At 37.6% G+C, this 20030-nt stretch overlaps 2 protein-coding genes across 5 annotated transcripts in view; one reads left to right on the top strand and one right to left on the bottom strand.

The window, feature by feature from the left end:
* Window positions 1-534: 534 nt before the first annotated feature.
* Window positions 535-18794, bottom strand: LOC141903169 (uncharacterized). 3 transcript variants are annotated; one of them, XM_074791198.1, is made up of 12 exons: window positions 18741-18794; window positions 12784-12989; window positions 12618-12677; window positions 12254-12394; window positions 9777-11291; window positions 9527-9628; window positions 8428-8544; window positions 7226-7317; window positions 6168-6281; window positions 4883-5011; window positions 4651-4751; window positions 535-2873 (listed from the first exon to the last, which is right to left on the bottom strand). In XM_074791198.1, exons 2-12 carry the CDS (start codon window positions 12919-12921, stop codon window positions 2752-2754), a joined length of 2631 nt encoding a protein of 876 aa, XP_074647299.1. In that variant the 5' UTR covers window positions 12922-12989; window positions 18741-18794; the 3' UTR covers window positions 535-2751. The 3 variants fall into 3 exon arrangements, with proteins under 3 accessions (XP_074647299.1, XP_074647300.1, XP_074647301.1); XM_074791199.1 differs by having other exon boundaries at window positions 4883-4972; XM_074791200.1 differs by lacking the exon at window positions 12618-12677.
* Window positions 18125-20030, top strand: part of LOC141903170 (testis-expressed protein 47-like) — a 16152-nt gene continuing 14246 nt past the window's right edge. The window contains exons 1-2 of one of the 2 annotated variants that reach the window (XM_074791201.1): window positions 18125-18181; window positions 18966-19403. In XM_074791201.1, coding sequence (XP_074647302.1) covers window positions 19302-19403 — 102 coding nt within the window. In that variant the 5' untranslated portion in view covers window positions 18125-18181; window positions 18966-19301. The remainder of the gene's footprint in view (window positions 18182-18965; window positions 19404-20030) is intronic. The other variant, XM_074791202.1, reaches the window with a different exon arrangement.

The raw sequence follows: 20030 nt of genomic DNA, 5'->3' as shown, positions 1-20030 counted from the left end.
AACTAACGGTAAAAGATAAAAGGAAGGAATAAAGATGACCAATTTTCCATACGATGGAATAAGAGTGATTTACGGCGATATATGCATAAGGCGGCGGACAGTGGCGTGTCTATTTACGAATCGATCTGCAGCGATTGGTATCGTAGTATGAACAATAAATGTTGCATGTGATTTGATACCTATTCTATAGCCTACGATGTTTTCCTGATGATGCGCCCCAATGTTTATTATGTAAAAAGATTTTAATTGTAAAAGGATGTTTTTTTTCAGATTTTTTTCGATATTCATCACATCAATATACATCGTAGCCTACTGAGCAGATAATAGGTTAGTTATTTGAGTGACTCGACATAAACCCCGATTTACCGCCATACTCTATTTACCGCCAAAATCAGGAATCCCCAAGGGTGGCGTTAAATCGAGGTATGACTGTATAGTGGCTGCACGGCTTCCACAACCGATGAGGAACCAACAATTCATTTTAGTGGCCTTATATCTTACTTTCCTAAAAACAAAGAAATCGATATTTTCTCGCAAGTCTAACAAATTTATTGAGTTCTTTTTCAAAGCATTTACAACAAATTTTCATGAACAAATCAAATTATCAATCACGAATCATATTTTCAATTTTCAAATACGATGTTCATGCGTGGAAGACAGAAGAGATCAGAAAATTAATAATTGCCCAAATAATCAGCAGTTACCGTCGATTCAACTAACTCAAACAATCGAAATAATGTCAACATTAAGAAATGTCAAACACCTTGAAACAGACTTTTGTAAAGAGAACCAGCTCTACAATTAAACCTGTACCGTATTGTGTGACTAGCTCAAATGTAGTAAGCGCCAAATGTTAATTAAGTACTGTACATAATTTTGTCCCAAACCTTTAATAATAAACTATCGGTATTCAAGAGTTTGCTAGGCCAGCCTGGAAACCCATAACACCCTTACCCAACTATCACAACCTTCACAAATACTTTGATTCAATTCACCTCAGGCTTAATACAAGATGCATGAAAAGTAAAGAAATTTATAAACTACATTCAAGTGGTTAAAAAGCTTCAGTGAAAATTTGATCGCAACACATGTAAGCTTATTTCATTTACATCCTGCCATGGTACAGCCAAACTAGCGTAAGCCATCTTTTCATACAATTTGTAAAATCACTAAGGCTTTAAAATCTTGTTTCTTTCCCTATTCAAAATGCGTTTAAACAGGGCCCCTACAGATCAGTCATTCCAGAATTCAAGGACTTTTCAAGGAGAAAATTCAAATTTTCAAGGAAGTGCCTGCATCATTTTCATATTCCAATTACTGTAGACTCCTCCTAAATCGGTAGTGTTTATCTTTATTTAGTAAACCATTTAACTCGGTGGATAATCCGTGTATAAATATATATCATAACTAAGCCTAATTCCTAACAATTTTCTAATTGTCAATTTTTCAAAATTCAAGGAGTTTTCAAGGACTTTTGGGCATTTTGTTCAAATTCACGGATATTTAAGGACCTTGATTAAACATTTTTGGTTTAGGAGTTATCAAGGAATCAAGGAGTCTTAGGAACCTTGATAAAGTTGCATAGTAAATATACACTGTACATACATATGTGCATATAGCGAATTCATACGACATATATGAGATGCGAGTGCAGCTCAGATCTCACTCACGTAATTCGTATCAATTTGAAAGGTCCCAAGAGCAATGACTAATTAAGAGTTTGAATGTACCATGGTATCACTATGTTGTCGGTCTATACATGAATGTAACATTAACAAAAACCTTCATCAGTTATCATTGACTACAGGGGCGGATCCAGGGGCATGTTGTGACCATGTCGACCAAGAAAAAAGGGCATATTTTCTTAATTTTTGGCGGAGAGGCATATCAGCAAAATTTTTTTAATTTTACTATCATTTAAGAGCTTTCTGAGCATTTCTGAGAGGCATTTAGTCAAGAAACAGGTTATATATTTAGGAAAAATATCTATTGTGTATCTCAGGTGGTTGCAACAGCAAAAAATAAAAAGGCACTAAAATTCTGACTGTGTCGGGCGACACGGTCTAAATCTGCCCCTGGACAATGCATATAAATTGGACCGCCCGACGGTATCGGTATTCCTCATTGACACTCATATAAGCATTGTTAATAATGCATGTATTGGTGGAGTTGACACTGATTTAAACAGCTGGCCCAGATTGAAATGCAGTAGAGTGATACAGATTAACAGAAGTTAATTATCAGTCTGGCAGTTTTTTATTACCACCAACATTCACCATCACATTGTAAATTCTTATCAATCACTGACAGATGTCTGACCCGGGTCAAGTGAGCAGCGTAAAGTAAAATTAATAGTTGTTTCAAAGAACTTTGGCACTCACATGAAGCTGAGCAGATTTTTAATACCGGTAGGGTTTTTGCAAAGTAGGAGAATACACTTAGTAATGTTCGAACGAAATTCACCAGGCCCGACTGATTCAGGTTAGGAGTCTACTGTACAATGTACCAGTATATATGGTTAGGAGTCTACTGTACAATGTACCAGTATATATATATATATGTAAAGCAGATGTAAAATGGAATGTTTTATTCTACAGTGTATATTAACTAAAAACACTACAAGAGGTTATATAAGAGGTAATGCCAAAATCTACACTCAAACAATATCCGGAAGAAAATGCATTTTCAAAATTCTGGTAGAGTTTTAAGTCATTCATCTATGAAGACTTTCGATTCTCCTGGTTGATGTTTTCATCTTTGGCTGCTGAATTTTGTACGTGAAGGTTTCCCAGTTGAAGAGACTGTTACACTATTTGAAACTGCCTTGTGTTTCTTCATATTTGCATTACTAACACTAGGGTTCTTGCGCATACCTAAAATATTGAGAATACAAATGTCTATAGGTTACGAACACTACAGCATGCCCACTGTAAAATCAGATGTTAGAAGGATAGCTGACAAGATTTTGGCAACCATAATTGCCAAGACTTATGTGACAATTTGAATAAATGATGCTGAATCTCGTCAGTGCAATCATAGACCATGTCAGCCGAAAACTTTGCAATGATTGAGGCTACAAAATATGCATTAGCACCTATTGAAAAAAATAACTTCGACCGTCAATTCAATTTTGACCTTATTGGGATAATCCTGGTTCCCGTTCCGTGACAGTGCTGACAATCATAGATTAGTCAGTTGTTTAGTGAAGGCCTTTTCTTGGAGAATATCAGCAGGTGATGGCATCGCTACACTCAGCCACGGCAGGAACTCCTGCCACACTAGACCACGTGTGCAGTTTGTCCCACGAAAACTTGCGCCACCAATCAGATTGCTTGTTGTGTATTCGCTGAGGCTAATCTTCACGGAAAAACTATACACGGGAAAACCTGGGCTAAAATAAAACAGGCTATCTGATTGGCTCGTAATGACATCCTCTAAGCTGCCATGTAGCTGCACACTAAGTCTAGTGTGGAAATCTTGATGCCATCAGGTTCGAATCCCTGCTGGGGGAAGATGGTTCAACTACAGGAAACTTGCCTAGCTCGGTTCTATTAAGGCCGTAATTTTTCTATCCACATAACCAAATACTGACTTTTAAGATTTGGGGAAGATGGTTCAACTACAGGAAACTTGCCTAGCTCGGTTCTATTAAGGCCGTAATTTTTCTATCCACATAACCAAATACTGACTTTTAAGATTTGGGAATTTTAGGATTTTTACGTCAACAAAAAGTTCATCTAACTTAAAATATATGAAAATTTACGGGTTTTTTAGGCATTATCGTTCTATTTAATTACTAAATTACTCTACTGCATGCATGCGACCTAATTTCATGTTTAACAGAATTTGCTAGCTATAATCTATGCTGCATCAAATTTCATGATCCTAAGTGAAATTATTTCAGTACATGTAGTTATAGATGTTTATAAATGTGCTGCAACCATCGCGTCAAAATCTACATAGCCTACTATCATCAGAGTTGGGGCATAAAAAGCATCTTCAAAACTTTCGCAAACATCTGATCTGTGTCTGTGGGTGAAAAGTGAATGAATTAGCTGGCTAGACTGTCAGAAGTGGGCTTAAACTCCCGCCTGACATGATCCCTTCCAAAAATATGTCTATCATGAATTTCAATGGAAAATGGCAAACCATGAAGATACACATCTCAGAATTCAGGCCATTTTTGGCTCAAAAAGGTCACAGAATGGCCATATAATATTTATATTAAAGGTCGAGATTGAAAACTTGAACAAAAACAACAAGCCCAAAGGCTTTGACACTACAGCTATATTATCCCCACAAGGGCCTCCAATGTTATTCAAGTAACAAGGTTGAGGTTGTGCTTAGATCAATGTTACCGCGTTGGCCCAGCGGCAATCACTTATCAGACTGTTAAGTATTTTTTAAGGAATAGCCAGGAACACACTAAGGGTGAGCAATTTAAGTCATTTTATTCTGCTTTTTGGCCACCAAACAGCCCTCATGATTCTGAAATGTTCCATCAAAAAGTAATTTGATTCTACGGTTGAACGAAAAGTAAACAAAATAAACCTTAGGGGCTTAAAAACCCCAATGTAGTTTGCAAAACTTCTTGCCGAGAAGCAAAATTTTATCAAATAACTAATAGCAAAATTGATGAAGAGGTTTTACCTGTGTTATCAGTCTTTTTAGATTTGTAATGTGTTGGTATTTGATGAACAGAAGAAGCAGATTTCCCAGGAGCCGTCTTCGGCCGTTCATTTGCAACTGATCTAAAGATGATATAAGCAAGCAAAACAAACTTTTGAGACAAGCTTTAGTTGGAGAGCAGAAATTCAGGTTAAACCCTTAACCCAACTACTCAAGTCAAAATGAAAAATCAAAAAAAGAAGAAAGGACATACTTGTTGAAATCGTCTTTCACCGGTTTTGAAGATGTCCCTATGTTTGATCGCTGAGTTTGTGGCTGGTGTCCCTGTATTGGTTTTAGTGCCCTGTTGAAAAGATATTGAAATTGTCGTCTAACTGGTCCGCTGTAAAGAAAAAAATATACCTGCAAGCAGGACTAGCAGGTTACCACCACCACCACAACATCCTTGATTTACCCTTTAACATTTTCACATCCCCAAATGTCCTTACGCCAATTTGGCTATTAATTCTTTCGGTACCATTCTCCCATTATTGCAAGATGAGGAGTCAGATATTGCATTCTTGCAGACCAGATATAGATGGCATCATGTTCTGGTTTTGCTCAATTTGTATTGCACTCAAATGTTATTATTTCGATCAAATTCACAAAATAGCCAACTTTTTGTTTTTTCTTCAACTTTTGGCTGAAAACTAGATTAAAAACTAGACAGACCACTTGAGTTTGTTGGTGCATAAATACTCCGAGATTTAGCAATATAATGCAAGTAACAATATAGTTAAAAGCTTTTAAATAATCTACAATACATCCTCAGACTGCATAAGACTGCTGACGATCACGAGTAGTGACTAAGACTGTGGGCATGACACTCTTCTTGTAAGCAAGCGACTAACTGGTCCTGTCATTACGATGAAAGAGTTTGCATAGCCAAGGGCGTATCCAGACTGGTATAATGATTTTATCTGAATTAATTTTCATATCGAAGGAAAACTTGCAAGATGAATATATATTTAGAAAATTAAGACTATTTTAGTTTCTAATGTTAATGTAGCAGATTAAAATGTATAAATCATACCGAAGGTATTTTCACAATCAAATCACAGGAAGAAATGGAATTCAAGACAAATTCTGATAGGTAAATAAGTAAAATGAATGAGAGAAAAACGACGTCTGGTTATATCCCTTGAAGTATGAAATAGGAACTTCCAGTTGCATCCGTAACGATGATCCCGAGCCATCCGAAATGGTGAATTCAAACATTTTATAATGTTCGATAGTTGCTACAATCTTTTAGTAGAGATTTTGACTAATTAACACCTCAGAAGCAAGCCATTGAATACAAGCGAATATAAAGCGTACTAGGGTAGACGCAGTAAAAAGTGCTAGATTTTATTCAAATTATCAACGTAGTCCACCTTTTACACAAATTACATTCTCTACCCTCAAACAATATACAGATGTATGAGTAATTTCAAAATGTAATCAAAATCTAATTCACAATATCCAATCTCTATTTTGAGTGTCTTGAAAATAACACCGACCTTAGATCAATATCATTAGAGCGATTGGTGATTTCCCTGGTGGTTGCAGGAGTTGGAGAAGTGATGGGAGCTGTTTTAGGTCTTATATTGGCAATCATTGCTTCTTCAGCAGCCCTAAAATAAATAAAACATACAAATCTTCAATGAGGTATTTCTCACCTGTGCTTATCAAGTTTTTAACAATCACAATCATAAATACCGTTTAGCATTTATGGGGTCTTTTACATATCAGATGGGTTTTTTGAGGAGTGAACTCTTATGTAATTTGGGCCTATCTTAGTCTCACAGGCCCCTTGCATAAGGAATATCCATGTGGATTCGTTTTTAATTTGGATAGAAGTGAACGCAGGTCTGAGGCCCTTCCCAAGACAATTTTGAAAATTTGATGCAAGAGATAGCTTCTAAGCGATTTCCTTCATAACGACGCTATAAGTAAATGAACAAATAAATTTATTTGTTCAATACAGTGAAATTGAATTGGATTTAATTTTTTTGGCAGAATAAAATTTGATTGAATTTCCAGTTTGAGCACATGACCAATTAGCATATCAAGGTCATCCTTGCAATTTGAGAAAGAGCTATTTTCCCCGCACTTTGATAATTGTCAATGAGATTTTCTGTAGTGTAAATAAAAATTTTCCTCCCAAAAACTAAATCAACTTAAAGATTTCACAGAAATCAATCTTGAAATTCTGCGACTAGCCAACCATAGAGGAGTCATTGCTTTCTGATTAGCTTGAAAACCGATATTTTTGCGTTCAGATTTTCGCAACAAAGTTCGTGAAATTTTAAATGAGGCTCTTTTTCAAAATGCAGCTCGTTAGGATTTGGAGAATGGATAATGCTTTAATGATGATTTGTATGAGTATATGCTCAGTTGCTTAGTCAAAAAGGCCTTACCTCCGGAAACCATGTCATTTAAATTCGCTCAATTTGTATAGTAATAGGCTCAGCCTACGGCTGGCCTGATAATCATGAAACTAATTAGCAGAGTAAGGCCAGGTTCAACGAACAATGCCCCTTAATAGATTTTCATTCATTGTATTAAAGCATCTTACTTGGCACGCTTTTTTCGTTCTATAGCTTTCAGGGTAGCAGAACTGACTTTCCTAGTAAGAGACTGTCCACCTGTGCTGGATCTACGCGAGTCCTACAAATACAAAAGCAATTTCAAATACGAATAGCAACTACATCTAAATTTTCACATGTAATATATGCATGAGTTTTTACTGTGACTGAGCCTGTCTCTCACTCTATTACTCTACTTAACTCACATATACTCTTTTCTCTTCTCAAAAATGATCTAACTATATATGTTTAATGTACTTTTGATAATCCATCACAACCAGGACAGCATTAATTTTACCAATAAAACAACTACGCGCCCAGGACACCATGCCACTTGGAAAGTGGTTTTGAAATCGGCGAACATCAACCTGCTGTAATTCATCCTGCACTAATTTGCTGTTTTTGACTTACATACCCACCCTAGCTGAAGGGGTAATGAGTAAAACAGGCACTGAACACTTTTTAAGTTAGCCCCGATTACTTATCCCGATCGTGCCAGACAAACCCACTTATAAATGGCAGTGGACCAGGTTAGTGACATCAACCCCAGGCCTCAAAATAATCTTGAGTCCTATCGACCCAATTTTTGTTATGCCCATGGGCCCTGGGGGGATTCAAATATAAATGAAAGATCAAGATAATTGATCCATGTGTCTTCAAAATTTCCCTCAAAATGTTCAAAAACTTCCCAAAATAACTGGATTCCGTCTACGGATGGACGGACGGACTAACGAAAAGTGAACGCAATAGCCCGCTTGGACTAAAGTCCCAAGTGGGCTAAAAACTGCAGTAGGTTTTTAAATATTGCTGTGGGTTGCTGTGCCCACCCACAGCATTCTATGCTAGAAAATGCTGTAGGTCATAATTGCCTAAATTTGAGGCCTGCCACCCCCCTAACTTTTTCATTATTTTTTGACTAATCAGAAAAATGTTATTTTTTGGTACAGAAACTCACAGCCCACCACAGGGAATTCTTATCCCTGGAAATGCTCAACAATCAGATAACTTCAATATTCAGTGCCCCCTGGTGAACATAGATGGTAACCAATAACCTTGAAACTCACCAAAATCATTAATGTAAGGAACTTGTCATGAACTATAATTTTGCAATTGGTTGCGGTAACAAAAATGTGTACCAATATAATATGGAAATATTATAAATTCTTCTGCTGAAATCTTTATCAATACATACCATTTCTCTAAAGCGCCTTTCTTGCTCTAATTCTCGAGTCAATGCTATATATGACATCCTCTGTGAAATTGGGATGGTGAAGAATATGTCATGAATTTCCAGTAATGCGGCTCTCAACTACAAAAAAAAGTAACACTACACATACTGCAGGCAACGATGATATAATGGTTGACCATGTTAAAACTACACTGCTTACCTAAATCAATTTCAGGGGCCAGTTTTCACAGAGCATAATTAATCCTTGATTATGATTAAATAACTAATCATAATTAAATTATCATAATTAAATCCAGTTAGGTGGTTCAGAAAATGAAATTAATGAATTTAAGGATTATTATCAAATAAATCACAAAATATAATTCGTCTCTAGAGCGTTATTAAACTATTGTAGCAAGGAACTTATCTGTTGCATGAGATAAGGTATCCTGCGTACAAGACATGCTGTAGACATGTAAAAAGTGCCACTGACAGAGTAAATCATGAATATTTCGAAAAACCTTTTTAATGCCTCGGACAAGTTAGTTTTTATTTTTGACTTTCTGAGAATCTGTAATCAGGTATATTACTAGTACGACACACGGGTAAATCGTTTCTTGAAAGCGAAATTGATTAAGATAAATCATGCTGATTTTCCAAGCGAAAAGCTGGGTTACTGCCGTACGGCAACGAAGTGAGACATCAAAGCAGATAAAAATAGGCTGTCGAGCCTTCGATGGATCCATCAATTGATGATGATGATGACAACGATGTAGGCCTAACCTCCCTAGCGCAAATTTGGGTCATGTGCATCTGCAGCCAAGACATCGACAAACTTTGTCAGCTGATGTCGACAGCAAGCGACTGTTTGTTACTGACGGGTGCATCACGCAATACGCCAGCGCCAGCATTCAATAAAAACTGCAACTATGATTGTGCTGGGTTTGCAAATTATAGTTTACTTTTTGCGGTAAATACGATAGTTACGGATACAAAACCAATCTTAGGTCAAAATATACACACACAAACGCAATCGCTGTGAATAGTGATAATCTAACCATTAATGTTCCTTTTTATTTTAGATCTCATTTTTGTGTAGGTTTCATCAATTTAACATACATACCTGTGCAATGACTCTCTCTTGCAATGTAACATCCTGCGATGAATATATACCACGTTTTATAGGAGTCTCTGATTGAAATGTTATAGCAAATTGCGCAGTATCCTGTTGAATAAATCAGAGGTATCAAAATAAATTCAGCCACCAACAAACTAGAATGTGACAACCCCACGTACATCTCCCTGTCTTTTACAACGGGTAAATTGAGGGATTGAACTTTTAAGATATATGCGCGTCATCATTAATAACTTACTTTAACAGTTTTCACTAAAGCCTGAACTTTTTCAGAGGCTAGCAATCGTCTTGTAAGGAACCCTTTAGCAACAGCAGACAATCGATTGAAATTCACCTGCATCTCAGCAGTAAAGGCTTTTTCCGGCACAATAATGGTGGGCGTTTGTTCTCTACGGTTGTTGGGTTGAAAGTGATGGTAGTGAGGAGCTACATGCTCCTGGTTAGGTATGAATGCCGTTTCAGGTTTCGTTTTATGATCGATGATTTGAGATTCAGGTGTGGCATCAGTACCGCGATCAGTTGTTGACGATAATGGCTGAGTAACCGCTGATTGTTGGCGCAGTTCCTCTTCAGCTTTCTTGAGCCGACGTTCCTGCTCGCGCATTTCCAACTGTAGTAAATACTGTTCGTGTTGTTGTTCCCATAGCAACTGAGCCAACTGTTCGCGCTGTTGTTCTTCGAGGCGTTTACGCATTTCGTCGAAATGCTGTGTCTGCAGTTGTAGATATTCCTCGTCAGTCAGTTCAGATGAGTGGTGATCGTAGTTCATGGAAAATGAACTTGGATTCATGTGAGTTCGAATCGTTTCCGGAGCTGTGACGTAAGTAGATGAATCGGAACTCTCCGATGAACCACCTCGGTTGTTAATGCTCAACGGTATATGTTGTGGTTGTTGACTCAAATGTTGTAAGTAACGTTTCAAATGTTCTTGTTTTCCAGATCTTTGCTGAACTTCCAACTCAGAATGCGGTTGCGATTGAGAATCAACTGGAGGATCATTTGATGCTTCAGATGTGGCCTCCACCCGTTGAATGACAGTTACATCGTGATCATTCTCATGGTCCGAACTGCCGACTATCGTATCGCTATCCCGTAAGATTGACTCTCTTGTTGGCAAGGTGCCAGTAGAACTAATTGTAGAAACAGATCCATTCATGTACTGCATTATATCGGTACTGTTAGTGGATAAAAGCGTAGCTGAATCACCTGATATAAACATATTATGATCTTCTCGACTCGAAACTGCCAACTGATCTTGAATCAAACTATTTTCTGCAACATCGCTACCAGAGCTGATTCGATCGCGAGAGGATTTGTCACTAACAGGACTTAAACTGACATTTCCCAATAATGATGCTGGCTTTTTCGTAGTTTCTTCAACTGTTGACTTTGTCGTCAATGGAGCTGACGATGGAGTTGATGATGAAGCTGACAGCTCTTCTTCAAATACATCATCTGTGGGAGAAATCTGTGTCTTTTCTTCTCGTAATATTTTTGCAACTTGCTTGAAATGACTCGACTCGTCCCGCGCTATCACTGTCTGTTGATATTCACTGCTATCACTACTACTGAATATGTAACTAGCCATTGGCTCTATCTCTCCAGGAGAAATTGCGCCACCAGTGCCACCTGATGACATCCGACTCGTTGAAGGTTTTGGAATATCTCCAGAATCAAAATCAAAACTCTGATTGACGTCTACACTGTCTGTGTAATCGTGTATTGGTGGTACTGTGAAAGCCCTTTGAAAACCCTGAAACAAATCATAAATTGAGAAACATTGTACTTTAGATCCATAACAATTCTTACAATTATTGAATATGATTTCCAGGGATGAGAACGCCGACCTGTAAAATCCGCGGGTTTTTTTTCTTGAGTTACACACGCGAACAAGTTGACGGCATAGCCGTCAGCACTAGCGAGCGCCGAAAAGCGCGAAGCTATTTCGGGAGGTTTGGCGGCCCTCCCCCAAGAAAATTCTAGAAATTAAATGCGAGCACTTAGAGCGATCTTGAACCCATGAACGACTATTATATTTTGGAAGGTAATGGCTAGTTCCAATGTGGTACATCCTCATTCGATGACATTCAACATCTCATGCATTATGGGTCGAGCCCTGAATTATTGCAGTAAATATGCGCCGATGAATGCTCACTAAAAATCATCACCCAGTAGTGTATAATATCCGAAGACGTTCGCCACACACGCGCGGCAACAGTAAGTAGGCCTATATACATTACTACTGTTGCCGCACGCGCGGTTCGGCAACCGATCGATAAAATACATACACACTCATCAAGATCGTAGTACAAATGTAGATACAAAATCACTGTGTTGCAATGAATATGCATTGAAATACGATACTTTTACGTGACGATGAGTAAAACAGGCACTGAACGCTTTTACGGTTCACCTGATTACCGATCGCGCCGAAAACGCCGGACCAATTGAGTGAGATCATCCCCCCCATACTTTTACATCATTTTTGGACTATTTGGAAAATTGATATTTTTCAATACCGAAATCCGCTGGGAATTCTCATCCCTGGATTTCAAAGCCTGTCGAACATTTTCTCCAAAAATCCTTTTCCCAAATAAGAAATTAAGAACGAGGACTAATGAGACTAAGATGGCTGCTGATGACTGAAGTCCCAAATGGGCTATAAAGTATCGAATATACACGAGTCCCTCTTTTACAAGATAAGGTTAAACTTACAACAGTAGTAGTCGAAGAATTGTCAACAATCTGCTGAACTTTTGCCAATAATTCTTCACGTTTCCTAGCTTTGATACGACTTTCGACTAATAAAGCTTGATGTTTGTATGTGTTGCATTCTTCGCGTATTCGAGGAGTCATCTACAATGAATGAAAACACATCGATGCCAGAAGGGATCCAGAACAGAAAACAACCTGTGTTTTGCACAACAAGCGCCGAAAGTATGAAGTGATTTGCGACGTCCATGGAAAAACGTACGAAAAGTGAACGCAATAACCCACTGGGACATAAGTCCATACGGCTAAGACTGTGATTATATGATTTTGTGGATTTACACCATAAAATACAGAGTTCAACCATTACGTCAATTTCAAACAATCCCCAAATGGAGGTTTCTGTTTTTGTCAACACAGATGGAAATTTCTTAAACAATCAAAATGCCATGCCAGATTAATTTTGATTAAAATACTTAGTCAAACTGAATTTTACTAAACTAGGGAGAATTTCGAACAAGGTTCAGAATTCTTACCAGTGGTGGTAGAAGTGGTTTTCCGTTTAATTTCATGTTGGATACAAATCCTTTTCCTATCAATGCAGCTATCCTCATTGAAGATATTTCATTTTCGACGTAGTCATCATCAAACAGTTTCATTATTTCATCCATCATGTTTTCATTCAGTACAGGTATTTCAGAATCATTTAGATCAATGCATAGGCCCCAATGAATTCTTGTCTCTGTAAAAAAAAGTTAACTATAAGATCAGTGGTTCACAGTCATTAAATAGACTCTGCACTACTGCACACGTGTATCATGATATCTGCTGTACCCTATAGAGATTATGGCGATGCACTGAATCTTTTTAGAACATTTTCGTTTCTGTGGTATATTGGGAGAAATTTATTGGAAAGGGCACTTGACAAGTGTAAGTGGTCGCATGTACCGCAGGTGTGACCCCTGCATTGTTTAGTAACCTAAGAAGTCACGGCTTTGGTTAAGATTGGAGTCAGAAGTAAGACATTTGTAACATTCAATATCATAGGCCCAGCTATTAGCTATTAGGCTATATGATGCAATTTTGCATGATATTGATGGCAATAACTTGAAAATGAACAAATCCGTCTTGTCTGTTTTTCATGTGTTACTGGCCAAATGGTTAAACGAAGCTGTGGCTATGCATTTAATAGGCACATATTCAGTTAAGGGATCTTGAATGATTTTTTATTCCAATGTTCCATTGCAATGCATGACTGGGACTTCAGAAATTGATCGACATGTTATTAGTTAAAAGCATCCCATTTAAGCGTATACTGACTGCAATCAGAAAGGCCTAAAATTAAAATTTTTGGCTTCAATTCTGTACTAGGCCTACTACATAGATAGCCAGCAGAGGGGTACTACCGCATCAGCCTAGGCCTGCTTCAGATCTTGAGCATGTAGTAAATTATACATAGTGGCTTTCGTAAGGACCTGTACGAATAATATTCCGGAGGCTATTCGTACCAATGGTGTTGGAAGTGCACCTACGAAAGCCGCAGCAATACTTTACTGAATGACTTTTTTTTCTTTGATTACCACGTTTTTGAAGAAATAAAATAAATTCGCCATGGCAATATTTAGAACCTGTCCAAAATTGGTATTTGGCCGCAGCAATCAAAAATTGGATTCAGACTTAAACTTGGACTGACATTGATGCCAATGCAGATATTATTCTTGTTTCAAATTCTTAAGGTAAAATTCGCCAAAATTAATGCGTTTTATCAACAAAAAATAACATTTAGAGTAATTTTAGAGAGACATAATGAATTTTCACATTTTATCAATTTAGTCCGTATTAGAAATCTCGATTGTGGTAATCAATTCAATTCAAATAAAATCAATTAATTATCTGGTTCCCAATTTAAATCATCAAAAATGTTATAATTAAACAAGTTTTCAAAGTCAACAAGGTAACTACATAATTTATTTTAGTACAAAGGTTTGATTTGACACTAAAATCAGTTGTTGCATTGCAATAAACAGGCGTTAACCTCTATATGTCAGTTTGGCACCAGACGTAGGGACTGGTATTCAGACTACCGATTGTGAAACTAAACCACAGACAGGTTACTGACTACAACCAGACGGGCGTTTAACAACCGATAAATTCAACCGATTTTCCAACAATTCAAGCAGCCTTGCTCAAACCGACGCCAGCGTAAAAAGATGGTGAATCTCCCGTTGAGGGCGCCACTTAATGGTTTCTCAAAGTCTTTATTTCGGGTCATCCTTATTACCGAGATGACGTATTTTACCGGGATGAACCGAGATATAATGAAATATAGCATATTTATTTATTCCTTATCGATTTTAACACTTGAAATCATGTTATATCAGTAATAAATACCTTCTAGTCATATTTTACATATTTTTTTATTTAAAAAAATTTTGACTTCAAATACGTAAACTCGGTTAGCAATAAAATTTCATTGAATTTGATTGATCGACGATCTCATCTCGGTAAAGTTAAGTTATTTTTCTACAAAAATATCCGACAAAATATGTAAAATATGACTCCAGGAGGCATTTGTTACATATGAGTCATTTTCCAGAACCTGCCCTGAGAGGCCACATGGCTTCTCAGGGCAGGAACCTGCCCTGAGAGGCCAGTCGTTTGAATCAATAGAAAATGAAAACCCATACAACAGAGTGAGCTGAAATGGCGGCAAGGTGATCGGGATATTCAGATTCAAACTAAAGTTTTCGATCATACAATAGAAGACTACGCTGTATTCTATAGAAATAAATTGAGATATACAAATGCTTTTAATCATATTAAGCTAAAACAGTTAAAAAGTCAAGACGATAGGGAAACAAAAGTTACCTAAAATCAAAATATGAATTTTTGTTGAAATATATAAGAAAATAGAATTAGAATTGATATTTTTCAGAAACAAATTAAAAAATACTAATATTTTTCATAGAAATAAAGAAATGAAAAAAACTTTTCCTTGTGGGAACATTTCTTATCAAAACATCATAAAAAATTTCATCTATAACTTAATGAAGAAGAAAAATCACAATTATTCTCAGGAATAGAATTTTGCTGCTATGTTAGGTAATTAATGATAACGATGATACAAGTTTTTTGTAAAAATTAAATTATATGATTCCAAGCGGCGCTGTTTTTATTTGTAATCTATAATTTATGATTAACGTGCTATATGTTTCTTCTAATTTCTTTGCACTTCACTTTCTTGTGTTACATTTGCATACGTATTTCTATACATTGTTTGCATCAATAAATATGAATGCACTTGTGTTAAATAACAAAGTCCTTATCGCATCGTAATTAAACTGGCTATCGGCTTGCTCACAAATTAATGGGAGGTGACGAAGAGATGAGGAGAGCATGCCGCAATTGCTCATTACGTCAATATAAAACATACGACACATTTTCTAAAATCATTTTGGTAACATGCGTGAGGCCTAGCCTAGATTGCAAATGTAGGAAAAATCTGTATTATCGAAACGAAACTGGCCTCTCAGGGCAGGTTGATATTGGAAGTCAATCTGCAGCAGTTGAACTGGCCTCTCAGGGCAGGTGATATCTGCAGAATGAAACTGGCCTCTCAGGGCAGGTTGATATCAGAAGTCAAACTGCAGCAGTTGAACTGGCCTCTCAGGGCAGATGATCTGCAGAACTCAAACTGCAGCAGTTAAACTGGCCTCTCAGGGCAGGTGATCTGCAGAACTCAAACTGAAGCAGTTAAACTGGCCTCTCAGGGCAGGTGATCTGCAGAACTCAAACTGCAGCAGTTAAACTGGCCTCTCAGGGCAAGTTGATATCAGAAGTCAAGCTGCAGCAGTTGAACAGGCCTCTCAGGGCAGGTTGATATCTGCAAAATGAAAGTGGCCTCTCAGGGCAGGTGATATCAGAACTCAAACAGCAGCAGTTGAACTGGCCTCTCAGGGCAGGTTGATATCAGCAGTCAAACTGCAGCAGTTGAACAGGCCTCTCAGGGCAGGTGGTATCAGAAGTCAAACTGCAGCAGTTGAACTGGCCTCTCAGGGCAGGTGATATCTGCAGAATGAAACTGCCCTCTCAGGGCAGGTGGTATCAGAACTCAAACAGCAGCAGTTAAACTGGCCTCTCAGGGCAGGTTGATTTTGTGCAGAATGAAAGTGGCCTCTCAGGGCAGGTTGATATCTGCAAAATGAAAGTGGCCTCTCAGGGCAGGTGATATCAGAAGTCAAACTGCAGCAGTTGAACAGGCCTCTCAGGGCAGGTGGTATCAGAAGTCAAACTGCAGCAGTTGAACTGGCCTCTCAGGGCAGGTGATATCTGCAGAATGGAAGTGGCCTCTCAGGGCAGGTGATATCAGAACTCAAACTGCAGCAGTTAAACTGGCCTCTCAGGGCAGGTAACGACAGCAGACTAGGTACGTATATAATTGAACCCGCAGGGCTGAACAGATTAGATTCAATTGCATATGCCTTATTGCATGTGGCAACTATAATTATGCCATTGTCATTAGATAAAGTATAAAACTGATTAAAGTTGGCCTGCACTCAGGTAATTAACCTAACGAAATAATAATATGACATATGATCAACCAACCCTTACCCCGGAGAAGAAAAATATGATCAGCAGAATTACAATAGAGTTTCTGCAAAAGCAGTAGAAACTCCCGAAAAATTCAGTTGAATTAGAATATACAGCATATTGAAACACACTAATATCAGTGGACGACACAAATTGTTTCTGTAGGCCTATAGGATATTTGAATTATTAAATTAATGCTTTGAAATTTATATAATCACCATAACTTTTCGTCGTCGGTTAACTACATACATTTCTTATTATGAATGAATGTTAATTGAAATATTACTTTTGTTTTATTTGTTAGGTTTCGATATATCAATACGTTTAATTTATTTCATTTTAATCCATTTAATTTCATGACTCGACAATGTGCATGTCAAACATCGGCGAGATAGTTCGCCGTTTCATCAGAATTATAGCCGAGTTTTCCATTTACACTGCTTAATTGCGCCAATGGCCTCTCAGGGCAGGTTTCTGCCCTGAGAAGCCATGTGGCCTCTCAGGGCAGGTCTGCGGATTCTTAAGAATGACCCTTCTCATTTGTTACTGATATATAATATGATATCAATTGTTAAAATCGATAAGGAATAAATAAATATGTTATATTTAATTTCATCTCGGTTGATCTCGGTAAAATACGTCATCTCGGTAATAAGGATGACCGTTTATTTCTGGCGTTTTCCGCCAATTCCGGCCAAGCTAGCATCGGCTAGGCTAGTTAGTTACCTAATCGTTGGTGGTAAGCTTTTTATAATCGGATGGGCTTATACCAACGTTAGGGATGACAAGAACCAAAACACGGTTGAAAAAAGTAACACTTCAAAAATATACTTTCTATTCACTTCAGTCCACAATTAATGGCTTAATTCACAAACTAACACAGGTACCTTTCGAAATAATCCAATTTTATGTATGTTTCGAGTGGTTAATGAACATTATTTTGAGAAATTAATTAATTTCTCCACCAATTTCGCCATTGGCCGCCATTTCTCTGTATTGCACATGTGGCATGATAAGACAAGGGGACCTACAAGGATTTATATAAAACTTCCAAGACGAAACGACAATTTTTATTTTTGATGGTTTTCCAACTTATATTTCAAATCTTCGTGTTTTCCATAATAAATAATGAAATAATAAATCCTGGTAAAAGAAAAATGTGAATAAGTGTTGATTTCTTAATTTTTTTCAATTTCGTCGTTTCGCTTCGTCAGTTTGAGCTGTTGTCCTGGCCTCAGTCCACAGGTGCCAGCACCTCCAGTAATTTTCAAAATGGCAGCTGTTGACCCGACGGAAATTTACTCTCACTTTACGGCCGATTTGCACATGGATTAAGATCGTCAGGTGAGGTGTTATAGGTATCAGACAAACTACGAATCTGTTGTGCATCGATTACAACAAAAATTAGACGGATATCTTAAGAGACAATGAAATGCCAGGCAAATTACTAGTCAGTCAAATTGGCTGACGAAGATTTCATACAAAAATGACCTTCCCATTCCTGACTGTGGTTTGTGAAAATATCCGATTGTGAAACTAAACCACAGACAGGTTACTGACTACGGCTAGGCCTATGTATGTTTCTTTTTTACAGGGAACGTATTGAAGGGAATAGAGCTAACATTGTCGACAAATCACACAGTGTAGCCTGTAGGTTAATACGATAGATTCTATCTGCTATTATCCCTAGTAGTACTACTAGTACTAGTAGTACTACTAGTAGTAGTACCAAAAAAGGGGCTCGTAAATGTATCAGAGTTGTATGTAGGTAATGTAAAAACGATAATCTATAGACATAGGATTAACAGAATATCGTTTTTACATTACCTACAACTCTGATCTGTGAGTAGTACAGAATTCTTAATAGGCGATGCGATGGAGTATTCATCAATAATCATAATACCATTAATCCAAATGCAACGACAACCCACTATAAAAATCCGGGGAAACGCTATAGAGCGCGCACAAGTTTCAATTATGGGTAGCTCCGAGAATATCCCAATTAGGAGGGAATCGATATAGTGGCAGCGATCCCATATAGCAAAAAATACGGCAGGATGAGTCCAAAGTATAAAATTCAAAATGATTCGAATTTCCTTTCATAAATTAGTTTTTCTTTTAATTCTAGCCGGCAGTCAGAAGGTCAAGACCGGCAACCAGTCTACACGCGTTGCCGGCTAAAGGATCGCATTTCGTTTGGCTTTTGCTGGTATAGAACTCAAGAGTTCTATGGTTTCGGTTCCTATATTTTTTTCTGAGGAGTAGCAAACTTCCCCCTGATTGCTAAAATGGGTTAAACGTAAATCGCAATGTCGTAAATCCTAAACCGACGCTTCACATTGACGCTTCATGAATCGGGACTTCTCACGCAACACCGCGGTTTGAAAACTCCAAGGTCATATGGAGCATTTCATGGCAACAAAAATAACAAATCCTACTCAATCATCATCATTATTGCATCGATATGGACTTCGATAGGCTCGCTCACGATGAAGAAGATACATTTATCGACAGCCGAACTTCTCTTTTAGATATTGTAGAAGACAAAATACGTGCCCAAAATAAAGTTGGTTGATTTTTTTCAATTGTGTAACTTGCAGACTAAACTAAATAAAGACAAAGTAAAAAAGAAGCAATTTTTGCCCAGGCCACAGGCACTCGCCGATGGGCTTGGGATACAGTTGCTGGGGTTTTTGATAGTGTATCTGTTTTGAGTGGTTATTCTGCAATAAATCCGAGAAAAAACGTCCTGTGCAAAAATTGCCAAAGGGCTTGGGTGATTTTATTTCCAGGTTGTTGATAACCTCGCGAGAATGGCGCTAAATTTGAAGTGGATATAAGTTTAAAATATCACGGATATACTTTGTGATATTATTTATTTATCCGCTATAAAGTTCCAATAAACAATTCATCATTGGTCGTTACGGATCATTAGGCAGTCGCGACGCCTTACTTTTAAACTTTGCGATGCCTTACTGAGGTGTCGCAACTACTTGATAAGGATCCTTAACGACCAATTATTTATCGGAACTTTATAGCGGATATATAAACAATATCAACGCAAGGTGTTTCCTAGGAGTCACAGTCATAACGTCCTCATGTCAAAATGTCCTTGTGCCAAATAATTAAACATCCTCCAGTCGAAACGTCCTCGGTCAAAACGTCTTTATCTGTATAAGGGGCTTATGTTCTC

This window comes from Tubulanus polymorphus, chromosome 4 (assembly GCF_964204645.1).
Source record: "Tubulanus polymorphus chromosome 4, tnTubPoly1.2, whole genome shotgun sequence".
In the NCBI taxonomy this organism is placed as follows: domain Eukaryota; kingdom Metazoa; phylum Nemertea; class Palaeonemertea; order Tubulaniformes; family Tubulanidae; genus Tubulanus; species Tubulanus polymorphus.
Note: the sequence above shows the minus strand (reverse complement) of the source record. Positions and strands in the feature narration are given on the sequence as shown.